This window comes from Anthonomus grandis, chromosome 13 (genome assembly GCF_022605725.1).
Source record: "Anthonomus grandis grandis chromosome 13, icAntGran1.3, whole genome shotgun sequence".
Classification (NCBI taxonomy): Eukaryota; Metazoa; Arthropoda; class Insecta; order Coleoptera; family Curculionidae; genus Anthonomus; species Anthonomus grandis.
Genome location: NC_065558.1, coordinates 15,061,719 through 15,076,533, shown reverse-complemented (window position 1 = coordinate 15,076,533; position 14,815 = coordinate 15,061,719). Strand labels below are relative to the sequence as shown.

The 14,815-nt window shown below is 32.4% G+C and overlaps 1 protein-coding gene across 2 annotated transcripts in view; it reads left to right on the top strand.

Moving 5' to 3' along the window:
- LOC126743540 (serine/arginine repetitive matrix protein 1) overlaps nucleotides 1-14,815 on the top strand; it is a 35,861-nt gene that overhangs the window by 9,572 nt on the left and 11,474 nt on the right. For both annotated transcript variants that reach the window (XM_050450674.1, XM_050450673.1), the window contains exon 6: nucleotides 2,417-2,896. In XM_050450674.1, the coding sequence (XP_050306631.1) occupies nucleotides 2,417-2,896 (480 nt within the window). The remainder of the gene's footprint in view (nucleotides 1-2,416; nucleotides 2,897-14,815) is intronic.

Here is a 14,815-nt window from a genome sequence, read left to right as displayed (position 1 = left end):
TTGTCTTGCGGATATTTTTCACGAAAAAGATTCAAAACGTACTTTAACGACATACTATTCCCACTACCATACGATTGCACAATGAAAATTTTCTGCTCCAAATTTAACATTTTTCTCTAAATTCTGATAATTCTGATAAAAAAGTTCGTAAAAACTCGTAAAAGCAGCAAAAAAATTACCCAATATAATAAGTGGCATGCATTTCACGAGCAAAAACTCCGATCGTAAAAAGTAAAATATTTATTTGGTTTTTGCTAATTAAAAGAATAATTTAAACGTAAAAATTAAAGTAGGCCGGCCTATGGTTATGAAATTCGGTACTCCGGGATAATTTTGCATTCTAAACAACTTTTCCTTATAGACTTTTTTATATCTTGCCTAGAAATACTACTTTACCTACTCATAAAATTTAAAAAATGCTAAATTTTATTTTTTAACCAAGCAGGGCTGGATGCCAAACAGTCAAATTTCAACTACAAAATTTTTTGTCATTTTTACGTATAAATTCGCTCATCCTGGGACACACTGTGTATGGTTTAACTATTTTTAATTAAACCATTTTGGAAATATCAGGCTTTGAACTTTAAAAAAAATGAAATATTGAATATTTTGGTAGGAAGTGCATTGTTACCATTGCATTATTATGCATTGTATTGAAACAAATAATTCTATTATAAATTATATTATCCAAAATCATAGACAATAATTAGTACAATACAAAAAAGAACAAGATTATATAAATTGTATATATGTTGGTGGTGATCATATAGAAGAAGTAATTATTTGGATTTAATTTAAAGTTAAACAATTATTAAAATAAGGTATTTTGGTAAAAAAACTAAATATCGCTTAATAAATATTAAATCTTAACTACTTTTTAGCTAACAGCTGGGCGGAGGGTCAATCCCAGACAAAGTAGAATGTGTTAAAAGGTTAATGATGGTATTTTTGAACATTCGTTAAAACAGCGCTATAATTAAAACCACGTTAATGTAGGAAATTTTATTTGTTTGTAATTATGCTATATTTTGAAAACAAACGAGGATTGCATAAGAATATATGGGTTTTTTTAAATTATTTTTTGTGTACAATACTTACCAGGAGTTTGGTGCATTCCTCCCAACTCACCCTGTATATTGGGCTTCATTTTATTTTGCAACCCATTAAACATTTACATCGAAGTAGGATTTAGGTCAGTGTTTTCCAACGTGAGGCCCACAGGGGGGAAATTTGATTGTTAAGGGAGGCAATTCGGAAATGGATTCGACGCGAGTTAATCCTATCGCTCTAGGCCATTTAAATTCTATACTACAATTCCATGCCAAATTTACTGAAAACAGCAAATTCCTAAATAATTGCGGTAAATAATTATTAGGTATAATTTCGCTTGACGAGACCAAAATATCAACTGGGTGTTCGGTGTCGTCATGTAAACTTCCCTGCGGCAGATAAGAGCCTCCGCGGGAAACCCCGAAAGAAAAAAATTTTGAAACCTCGCTAAACAACGCATTTATTCGCACCTGAAATTGAAACATCATCCATTCCTTCTCCAAGAGACAAGACAATACAAAAAAAAAGAAACTAAAGTAAAAAACTCCAAGTCAGAGTCTCATTAAACGTATGTATATATAATTTATTAAAAAGCTACACGTGTTTCGCTCCTATCGGAGCATCATCAGGCCTAGACATACACGTACACAGATCACATTACAATTAACGACTTACTACATATTACTTGTTAATTTATTTTTTTAAATTTAGTCTAATGGAAAAAATAAATTATTTTGCAGTGGCAATAGTAAATGCGTTAGTTACATTTAAATAAAAAATTATTTTTTAGTATACGTTTACTGTATGTCACATAAAATTAATTTTAACACGTACTTTAATTTTAGTTTTTAAGTGATTTATATCTATTTCTTATAACCCATAGTAAAATGAGTTGCCCAAGCAAAAATTACTCGTTAATATTTGGAGGAATAGTTAAAATTTAGTTTTATCTTAGTCTTTGTCTTTTATGCAATGCTTGACCAACGAAACGAGGTCGTTGAGGAGCATTTAAATTAGTTTAAAACTTTTAAGAAAAATTTTAAAGAGAACAACACTAACTGTGTAGAGAACTACACTTTTTGATTTTTTTACCTGTTACAAAATTACACATTAAAAAAATATGCAGTTTATTATGAAAAATATATATTGAATGAAAAGTTGGAAAGTCGATGTGACATCATTGTGTGAGAGATGATCCCACAATGACAACCTCGCCTATGGTATGCAGCTAGGCTTATTCTAGACATTCAATGTTCAAAGAGAAAAATGCTACGTTTCGTTTTTCATATGCGGCTAACGTACCATCGGTCGTCAATCACCCTGTACATTGTAGATTAGTACACTAACTAAACCAATTTATTAACAGAGATAACGGCGGCCAACCGATATCCAAACTACAAGCCAAACTTATGTCATTGGCCGAAAATGCGCGTCCAACATCGAGGTCACGCTCCAGGTCAAAATCGGCAAAGCCTGCAAGACGTCGTACCCGGTCCAGATCTAGATCGAGCGCCTCATCTACCGGGAAACGTTCCAGAACTCGATCGAAATCACGAGATGTCGCGGCACCTGCTAAAGAAAAGGTCAGGCGTTCGAGATCGAGTTCGGCCGGATCGCGGGCTGGCTTTGAGATTCGGAAGAACGAGAATAGCGTCCAAAAGAAGCGCCAATATCGCTCCAATAAGGACAGTTCGGATAGCGAGGGTGAGAAGAAAACGAGAAAAATAAGGCGATCGTCGAGGTCCAGGTCGAGATCGAGGAAACGAAGCCGGAGCCGTAGGAGGAGTCCGACACCGGCTCCCGTCACGAAGAGATCGCTTAGTAGAAGACGCAGCTTGTCTAGAAGGTAAATTAGTTTGCTTATCAGAATTCTCCTTTTAAGTGACAGTGCACAGTGGCCAACTGAGAACGTACTCATCGCAAAGGCTTGCGGTAAAAAATATTATTACTAAAACGACCAAGAGAAAAACCTGGAAAATATTTTTAAGTTTCTAAAATGACCGCTAGGGGGAGTAATTGCGATCTTGTATCTAAAAAAGTATTTCCAAATTTTTATAAAATATTTTCCAAGTTTTTCTCTGGGCAATTTTAGTAATAATATTTTTTACCGCAATTCTCTGCGATGAGTACGTTCCGAGATATAGTACCTCGCAGTTCAAGTTGGTCACCCTGTACAGTACAGTACGTGTACCTTAAAGATACAGTAAATATTTTGATATATCAATTTAGCAATCTAAATAGAAAAAAATGAAAAATGCAAATGAAGTATAATCGAATTAATATTTATTTCGTAAATCCTAAAACCATTTCTTTGAAGTATGTATGTGTTACAAATGTCAAATTCCAAATTATTTATTTCTTTATCCTAGCAAGCTACTAGCGCTGCAAACCAGTCGTGTAGTTGGTTCATTCATGCCGTAGTTAGTGTGGTAAAAGGCTATTATAGTTTGGGTGAAGTTACTTGGTCAAGCTCCAAAATTAAGTATGTACAAAATACAATCAACATATTACATATACTCATTAACATAAACTGCAAAATATATTACGATATTTAGTGATCGATTTCCGTATATATTTACGGTCGATTCGAGTCTTTCCACTGCCTCCGACCCGTTCAACAATCAATATTTGTCAGATAAAGATAGACAATTTCGGCGCGGATAACGTGAAACAGGCGAAGATACGAGATTCTCTCGATGCTGCTGGGATTGAATTGTGAACGGGCCGGGAATATTAGCCAGAGTCGCGCGGTCAAAAATAGGAAATGCGATTATTTTATACGTTTTATTATTGTTATTTTATATTTTTCTTCAAATAAACGAATATACAGTAATGCCCAAAAGTAGATAGACAAATGGTTTTTTAAAAAAATCAAAGGAAATAAAAATTCTATAATAAAGATATTTAAGTATATTATGGCCAACATAAACATGTATAAAAATAATAAAACATTCTTTAGAAGCAATCACCTAATTTCGTAGATAATAAGAAATAACTAAATATACGCTGGACAAAAGTAGATAGACAAATTTAAAAAATAACCAATACTCTTTTTTTTTCTAAGTATTTTTTTTTAATTACAAACTAAACCATCTACAATATTAGTATTTTGTAAAATACCCATTATTGTCTATTACAGCCTGACACCTACATGGCATTAATTCAATAAGATTGTCTATGAGTTTAAAACCAATATTTTTCCACTTCTGTTGCAACCGTTCGAATAATTCACCTTTATTTGAATAGTTTGTATCCCTAATATCACGATCTACAATTTCCCATAAATTTTCGATGGGATTAAGATCGGGTGACTGGGATGGCCACTTTAAAACTGGTATTTTTTCTTCTTCAAAAAATTGCTTCATAATTTTGGAGGAATGCTTCGGGTCATTATCTTGCTGGAATTGGCATCTCAGTGGTAAATTGTCTTCGACATAGGGCAACATAACATCTCTGAGAATATCCCTGTACATAAACCTTCCATAACATGAGAAGCACAAACTGTGGGTTTTGTGTACTTGGGATTCAAACGCTGGTTAGAAGGACGTCTAACATATTGAATTCCATCGGAATTAAACAAATTAAACTTCGATTCGTCTGCTGCATGCTCCAGCAAACACGTTTTCATTCATGCTTTATCCAGTATATATGCTGACGGGCAAATTCCAATCGGGCTAAGCGATTCTTTTTTGAAAGCAATGGTTTTTTTGCTGGCCTACGTGCAAATAGATTCTCTTCTACCAACTTTCGTCTTACAGTCCTTGAGGACACATTACAAATCCCTAGAGCCTGGAATTCTATCTGAATTTGACGAGAAGTCATGAAAGGGTTATTCTGGCTAATTTATTTTAATTTGCGTACAGCTCTAATGTCCATTTTTTTTGATCGACCAGATTTATTTTTTGGGTCTAATGATCCTGTCCTGTCATATCTTTTGATAATTGCCCAAACAGCTTTTCTTTTAACATCAACTCTACGAGCAATATCAATTTGACGATCACCCGCGCGATATGCATTAATAATGCGTTGTCTTAAATCAAGAGAGAATCTATTTCCGCGTGGCACGTTGCACCTTGAGTTAAAGAGAAGATAACTACACTTATATTTGATTTCGATAAGCCCAAAAATGTCATTGTCAATTTCATTTCAATGAAAATTCATTGTTCAGCGGGAATCTTTGGGCTTATCGAAACAAATATCAGCAATATAAGTATAAACGTATAGCAAGTATAACAATATTCTATTGCAGCACGGCCACGACATTATTTTATACCTACAGTTATGGTCATATAAATAGCACACTTTTCTAAATTGCGATAAAAAATATTAAATACTATTTTCTATTTTTTTTATAATATATTTAGCTTAGATGTTCTACAAAGAGTTGTATTTAATTAAAATTAAAAGAGTATTTTAAATATATAAGAAACATAACAAAAAAACTAAAGAAATGCTGGCCATTTAAATAGCACGCTTAAAAAATATTTACTTTCACCAAAACCAATTTAATATTTTGTTGGGTATCCTTTATTTTTTATAACTTCACTTAATCGCTTGGGTATTGACTCCACCAATTTTGCACACACGCTTGCCGGAATACTGTTCCAAGCCTCTTGGAAGTTTTGCCATAGTTCATCCAGATTTGAGGGATTTATTACCTTAATTTTGGTTTTAACGTGATCCCACAAATTTTCCAGAGGGTTCAGGTCTGGGCTTTGTGGCAGCCATTCCAAAACATCTACCACATTTTTAGTAAACCATCGTTTTATTGATTTTGCAGAATGTTTTGGATCATTATCGTGCATGAACTTACATGTAATTGGCATAAAATGCTCCATGTATGGTTCCATAACATTCTGCAAAATCTCCCTATACTTGTATTGGTCCATTATTCCCTCTATACGATGAATAGGTCCAACACCATGCCATGACATTGCTCCCCATATCATAATTGATCCTCCTCCATGCTTAACAGTTTTAATTGTGTACCTAGGGTTTAAGGCACGATTGGGAGGACGTCTAACATAGCATTTTCCATCATTTCCAAATCTATTAATCTTGGTTTCATCGCTCCATAATATGGTTTTCCAAAAATTAATGTCCTTATTTATATGTTGTTTAGCAAATGCCAATCTTTTTTTAATATTTCTTTTTGAAACAAGTGGTTTTTTCCTAGCTACACAACCTTTGAGATCTTTTTCACATAATCTTCTTCTTATTGTTCTTGCAGAAATATTGACGCCATATTGGTCTGCTATTTCACGTTTTATTCGGGCGGAACTTAAAAATGGATTACCCTTGCTTATTCTAATAATAATTTTATCCATGTTATACGTGGTTTTTCGAGGCCTTGTTAATCTTTTCTTGTTCATTGTGCTTTGAGTGGTCTCATAGAGAGCCAGAGCATTATAAACCATTTTCCTAGAGCAATTTAAATCTTTTGCTATAGCAGAAATAGAAAAGCCTTGATTTTTCTTTTCTATAATAAGAGCTCTCCTCTCTGGTCCACAATGTTTCTTTCTACCCACTAAAAACAAAACTACTCTTGACAATATTCAAAAATTTAAAAGTTAAAATAATACTTACTAATTACTCGATATATTTAATAAGAATGAAAGGTGTGCTATTTATGTGTCCAGCCTTAAAACGTTAATATTGGAATGAAATTCTGTATGTGCATATATTTTTAAAATAAACATAAAGTCTTGCATATTAGGAGGAGATTAACTGCTTAAATATTTTCTTATCAGTCAGGAATTTGTTTTTTGTAAGTAATATATGAAAAGGCTAAGTGTGCTATTTATGTGACCACAACTGTATGTTACAACAAACCACCCACCTTTTTGACAAATTTTTTAATAATTAAAATAAAACTGTGTAAAAAACATGTGTCATTAAATCTAATCATGACTTTTGCATGAATCGATAAATGTTTTTATTGGTGGTAAAATAAAATTTTTACTATATACATATATTAAGCCAGAGAAACAAAAATTATATGTACGCCAATGCCTTATAAAGAAAACGCCGCGTGCTAAACGTTTTTAGTTTTTATACTTGTCCAAGTAACTTCACCTAAACTATACAAAAGTTTCAGATATTTCGAGAAGGAAATCTTAAAAAAAAAGAAAGAAAGAAAAGTTTAATAAGTGACAACTGAGGACAGTATATATCACTTTTACAGTCAGCATTTATTACTTGTAGAAAACCTAAATCTAGTAGAATTCTTCTTGATTCTAGTCATGCAAATTTAGACTATCCCTCACCCACGGATAGTTATATTCTGTGGACTTTTTCGAGCGGCTTAATGTAACAATTGTAAAATGCGGACCAAACAACTGGCCTATACTCCAAAATCGGTCTAACAAGGAAGCAATAAAGTATTCTAAAAGTAAACATAGACAAGTCAACAGTTTGTAGACCTTTGAATGAAACCAAGCACCATTATTTCTATATTTGTTACATGATATATATAACAAACATTTTTTTTTTAATAATTTTCTTGAGGTATCGGTCCTGATGAGGGCTATTGCTGAAATAAAATGCCTTTTAAGTTACCACCAAGCTTTCGAAAATCTTTATTTTTTTCTTCAGGGCTATAAATTCATAGAAGAAATAATATTTAATTATTTTTGTAGGTTTGCTTGTACAATGGAAATTTTTTTAAAAATGTTTAATTTAAACCGAAGCAGAGCTAAACTGACTGCATGTCTATTGTTGGCTAAATGAGACATGGAACGCTATAAAAAGTTTAAAAATTATCATATCATACTGGAGACCGTTTTTTTAATATAATGGTATCCGTTTGTACTTTATGCTATTGACTAAGTGTCACTAATTAGGGACTATGTTATTGAAACAATGAATAAAGATTGCTATTGTATTCTCTTAAAATTTCGATCAAAATTAAAACCTTGGGAGTCACCAATTAGTGACCTTTCACAAAAATAGAAAACAAAGAAAAACTATTGAAAAATTTCCCTTAAATAGTAAACCTCACTATGTTAAAACTATTATAAATTATTAAATCCACTTTAGTATTCAAAACATTACAAAATTGATCATTTTTTACAAAATGTGTGATTTGAATATAGTGCAGTTTAGGAACACTTTTTAAATTAACAATATTAGGCATTTCATTAGTAGATCAATAGAGAAAAGAAAATCTTGAAGAATTTATTTATTTTCGAAATTTATTTTGTTTATTTATTTTAATTATTTTAGATCTTAAATCTATTTTAGATTTTATAGTGAGAATGATGATGTTTTTGACCTTTACATTAAGGTCAAAAACATCATTCCTAGAGACAATAAATAGCAATGGACCAAGAAACAGAATAAAACTCGCCTATCGTCTGAAACGTTTGGCCGTGTTTGATAGAAAATAGAATTCTCTGGATCAAACAAGGGCCATACATAGTGTCACAGTAATTGAAATGTGAAAATACCCAAAAGCACTACATAGGTTTTAAGCATTTATTTTTTAAAAAATCTTAAAATAAGTGCTTTTTTTATTAGGTTTGTTAATGCAAGGTAAACTAATATGCTTGCCAAAAGGTATAGTTCTTAACGTTGGATGGCACCTAAATTTATTACTTCACTAAAAAACTGATTTGGTTGATGGTTTATGTTTATTACTAATGCACATTATGTGAACAGGGACACTGTCTGATGATACGCAGCCGTGACATTTTCTTTCTTCTGATTCCTCTTTTTCTTCAACTGCAAGAATCTTTCTATCCGCATGATGTACATCTTAAGGATTCTGCGGTACACCCACATCTCAAAGCATCCAGTTTCTTGATTGCACTCATCTTCAATGCACAATCTTCCATAACACACAGCAACACCGACCAAACATTCGAAAAGTGTTACTTTACGAATCTTAGCCGCAAGTCAAGGCCATATTCTGAGCAGGCCAGCACCTGCTCAAACTTTAGGACTGGTTGCTGGGTTTCTTCAATGCGACATTTTAATTCCGATATCCAGTCTTCGAATAACCAAGTGCCGAGATTAAATTTCTCCACTCTTTCCAAGGGCATTGCGTTAAAAGTGATACTGGAGTTTTGAAATGCATTCAGATTCTTGAAAATAACCATAAATTTTGTTTTTTTTGGTGTTGATATTTAGACCCATTAATTTACTCTGTTCTCCTGCCACATTGACCATTTGTTGTTGGTCGTGTATATTGTCGGAAATCAAGACCGTGTCATCAACATAACAGATATTATTAATCCTCACTTCATTAACCTTTATGCCACTTCTAAAGCTTCTTGAAATATTGCTTGTGAATATAAATAAATATAATATATTAAATTTCATATAGTTAATTAAATAGGAGTGGACACATCCCTGCTGAACCTTCCTCTTAAGTTGGGTATCATCAGCGTAAAGTTTTTACGATACTGTCCAAGAAAAATTGCTATTTGCTATATTGAAAATTGCTTGTGTATGATGTACACTATCACTCATTTATAGAGCAACTTTTTATAAAATCTAATTTTTTTTTAATCTCAATCAAAAGTAGAGCAAATTAAATTTAAATTATTTCTTTTAAATTAATTTACATTTTATTTAGTATCTGGTAGCATATCCTTTATTTCTAATAACTGGTTCACACCTTTTTTTCATTGATTTTAAGAGTCCATCAATATAGTCCTGAAAAATTGCTTTCCAGATATTTTGAATTTCGTTATGCAATTCGTTCAGATTTGATAGATTTTTTTTATGAATTCTCCTATCAATTTCATCCCACAAATTCACAATGGGGGTTGAGATCTGGGCTTTGGGCTGGAAAAGGCATAACATCAAGTTTATTAACACTTAACCAATTTTTAACTAATTTTGATGTGTGTTTTGGGTCGTTGTCATGTTGAAAACCCCATCTTAAGCACATGTTGTCTTCTGTCCATGGTAGCATATGACTTTCCAATATGTTTTGTATACAAAGCGATCCATCCCACCCTCAATTTTCACCAATGGACCCATACCAAACCCACCAAAGCAACCCCAAACCATAATGCCACCACCACCGTGTTTTACGGTGGGTCGCGTATACTTAGGGTTAAATCTTTCATTCACCGGTCTCCTAACCCAGCAAATACCATCGGATCTAAATAGTTTAAATCGACTTTCGTCGGAAAATACTGTTCTCAATTTTTGGTAAGTCCAGTTAAGATGCTCTCTTGGGCATCGAAGTCTAGACTCTCTGTTTTCCTTTGAGATAAATTTTTCTTTCTGCCATGTAAACTAGCTTCTTCTTAGACCAGCTTCAAGTCTTCGTTTTATAGTGCTTACCGATATTGAAACAAGTCCTAACTGCTGCTTAACTCGAGAAGCACTAATAAAGGGATCTTGCACAACCAATCTCTTTATATTTCTATCCACCACACTATCAGTTTTTCTTTTTCTGCCACTTTTTGGAACTCCTTCCGAAGTACCCCTTCTAGTAAAATAAGAAACAGTTCTGGATATTATGGATTTATTTAAATGCCTTTTCTAAAAGTCTTTTGCTATTTTAGACTGCTTTTCTCCAATTCTTATTTTTTCCATAATCTTTTCCTTTATTTGCAGTAACAAATGTACACCCCTTGGCATTTTAAGTCTTTATATTATTACATTCACCACAGATTATTTGAAGAGTACAAACGGGACTGAACAGAATTTCAAAAAAAAATTTAGTTGCTCTATATATGGACTGCTTAAAAACCAACAAAATTATCATCAAAGCCTGTGCTCTCACAAGTTAAACAAAAACATTCCGATCATGGTATTTGTTAAATGCTAAATCTGATTTATGTCTGAATTCCTACATATTTTGGCAGTAAATATGTTTATTTATTGTTTTTAAAAAGCTGCTCTACATATGAGCGATAGTGTAGATCAAAGGTCCGCGAATCGATCCCTGTGACACTCCCTGTTTTCTGTTTCATGCTGAAGAATAAATTCCATTTTATTTAATAATTAGAAACAGTAAAAAAAATTGATATATTAATACCGGCTAACTTTATTATTTTTAAAAGAGATAGATGATGGTTCAGAGTGTCAAAAGCCTGGGCTTAATCTAAAAAAACTAAAAAAAAAAGGACATCCATTCAACAGTTCTCAATGGGGTTGGGATCTTGAGACGAATTTACAAAATAATATCGCGAACTCTGAACTCTGTTTCCGGACATTTAGGATGTACACCGATGTGACCGAAGTCTAGACAGAACTGGATTGTCGAAGGGTGGAGGTGTATTGTTAGCTGTTAAACGCGAGTTTAAAATGTTACCTCTAAATTTATCTGATTTGCTTCAAATTGTATATTCTATCGAGGTTGTAGGTGCGCAATTGTCCTTTGACCATTTTACGTGTTTTGTATTGTCTATATACCTCGTGCTAGTAGCAAATGGGTTTATGATATGGTGTACGATTACTTTGAAACAATGCAACATTTATGTGACAAGAAAATAATTATAATGGGTGATTTTAATATCCCCAATTTTCTTAGTCACCAGGATGACTCTATTGTGAGATCAACTTTGGCTTTTATGAATATAATGTAATTCGTACAATGTAACGACGTCCTTAACGTCAATGGAAGAATTCTGGATTTAGTGATAACCAATTTGTCTGAGTGTGAAGTTTATTTGAGTAGTTTTTCTTTTGTCGAATGTGATTCTTATCATCGCTCATTAATTATGAATTTTAAGGGTAAATTACCTCAGACTATTAATTTCACCCACAATTTACTGGTACAGAATTGTTTCAATTTTAGACGTGATAATTATCCCATGTTATATTGCTTAATTGAAGCTGCTGACTGGCAGGAGGTGTTTAGATCCTAATGTATCTTGCGACAGCTTTTACAGTACACTTAATGAAATATTTCATAGAGCAGGTCCGCTTAAAATCGTTAAAAAATATCAAACTAAAGTATTTAATTCGAAAAAAACTCAAAAAATACAGAACTCATATTATGAAAGTCAGTTTAAAATAGTTCGAAGCAATATTAAAGAACAAATTAGGATTGCTTTTTTAGAATTTTCTCGAACAGCTAAAAATCGAATTAATGACTCCTCTGATTTTTGGAACTATGTGCAGAACATATAATAGAATATATGCCCATGTCAAATTAGACATAGCACCTAATCAATTTGGTTTCATCAAAAATCGCTCCTGTACAGTAAACCTGGCTTGCCTAAATGAGTATTTGTGTCAGCATTTGGATAATAGAGGTCAGGTTAATATAATATACCTTGATTTCTGCAAAGCTTTTGACCAAATTGACCACTTTGTACTCCTTCATAAGCTAACATTTTTTGGTTGTCCTACGGATTTAGTTGCTTTAATAAAATCTTACTTACGAGGTCGTAAACAGTTTGTTGAATATGAAGGCTTCTATATATGAAGTGTGCTCGGTTCTATACAGGGTGTCTCACGACGAATAGACGCGATCGATATCTCAAAAACTAATTTTCCAAAAATTTTGAAAATTTGGCAACATGGCACAGTCGATGGGGGCTACACAACTAAAATATTTTGACAGTTGTGACGTTTTCGGTTATACCGGAAGTAGGTGTCAACTTCGTTATTTTAAATGGAACACCCTGTATATTTTTACATTTTTGACTTTTACGTCAAATTCTAAGTATATTTTGTGTATAATGTCCTATACCTAAGTGTAACCGTTTTTGACATATTTTTAATTTCATGTCAAAAACTATGTTTATATGCCCTAACATAATTACCGATTACTCCCTTTTAGTAGCCTTCATTTATTGGTTAGTTTTGGTTTTATTTTAGAGGAAGGACCACTTTAAAAGACTAATATAATATTTGGCTAAAAAAAAGATACAAGAGGGTCAAAAACTAGCATTAAAAATTAAAATGAAAAAATCATTAAAAGTCAATTTTTTTAAATGGAAACCCCCTATTTTTATAATTTTTTTATAAAGATAATTAAAAATAAGGTTAACTTTGTATAAGGTTATCTAGTCCAAAAATTGATAGTTTCCGAAATATTGGCAGTTTAAATTTGGCCTAATATTAAAAGCCGTATAGTAACACGGCTCAAGGATTGTTGATTAGTTGGGCATGACGGTTGTCATAATAACTGCTAGAAGCGGCAGTAAGATAATGGATTATAACAGAAATGTACACTTTTTAATTAAATTACACTTTGACGAAGAAAACTTAAATAGCAAGTAACTTATAAATTTAATGCATATAATCCATTGTCTTACTGCCGCTTCTAGCGGTTACTATGACAACCGTCATGCCCAACTAATCAACAATCCTTGAGCCTTGTTACTATACGGCTTTTAATATTAGGCCAAATTTAAACTGCCAATATTTCGGAAACTATCAATTTTTGGACTAGATAACCTTATACAAAGTTAACCTTATTTTTAATTATCTTTATAAAAAAATTATAAAAATAGGGGGTTTCCATTTAAAAAAATTGACTTTTAATGATTTTTTCATTTTAATTTTTAATGCTAGTTTTTGACCCTCTTGTATCTTTTTTTTAGCCAAATATTATATTAGTCTTTTAAAGTGGTCCTTCCTCTAAAATAAAACCAAAACTAACCAATAAATGAAGGCTACTAAAGGGGAGTAATCGGTAATTATGTTAGGGCATATAAACATAGTTTTTGACATGAAATTAAAAATATGTCAAAAACGGTTACACTTAGGTATAGGACGTTATACACAAAATATACTTAGAACTTCACGTAAAAGTCAAAAATGTAAAAATATACAGGGTGTTCCATTTAAAATAACGAAGTTGACACTTACTTCCGGTATAACCGGAAACGTCACAACTGTCAAAATATTTTAGTTGTGTAGCCCCCATCGACTTTGCCATGTTGCCAAATTTTCAAAATTTTTGAAAAATTAGTTTCCGAGATATCGATCGCGTCTATTCGTCGTGAGACACCCTGTATATGAGTTCCGCAAGGATCTAATTTGGGACTTCTCTTTTTATTATTTTTATTTTATTATTTTCTCTTTTTATTATTTTTTCCGCAAGGATCTAATTTGGGGCTTCTCTTTTTATTATTTTTAAACGATCTTGCCAAATTACTGTCTTGTCAGAGTTTACTGTTTGCGGATGATATAAATAAAATTGTTCACAAAAATAGATACTGAAGACGATTGCGAATTCCTTCAGGTAAATCTTAATAAAGTATAGAATTGGTGCAATGTCAATAGACTATATTTAAATGTTAATAAATGCTCTATTCTCTCATTTTCTAGAAAACTGTTGCCAATCAATTTTGACTATAGAGCAAATAATGTTGTGTTAGCCAGAGTGGATGAGGCGATTGATCTGGGAATTACTTATGATGCGAAATTAAGTTTCGCCAAGCATGTAGCAAAAATAGTTTCTGACTCTGCCAAATTGTTGGGTTTTATTTATCGAAACTGTCGGCACAAAATATTAATACTTTAAAACTACTTTTCTTCACTTACATACGCTCAAAAATAGAATACGGATCTCTAATTTGGTACCCAACCTGATAGATGATATTGAGCGCATTCAGCGCAAGTTTATGTAGTATCTCTGGTTTAGAGAGGAAGGTGTCTTTCTTAGCAAAAAGAAGAGAAATTCTTTCCATAAAATTCTTATATAACCTTATTCGTAACAAGATTGACTGTCCCACCCTTTTGGCTGGTTTAAATTTTCGGGTACCAAGAATAAACTCTAGGCATTTTAGATTATTTTATGTAAATCCCGCTAGGACTAATATTTTGTTTAAATCCCCTATTAATATAA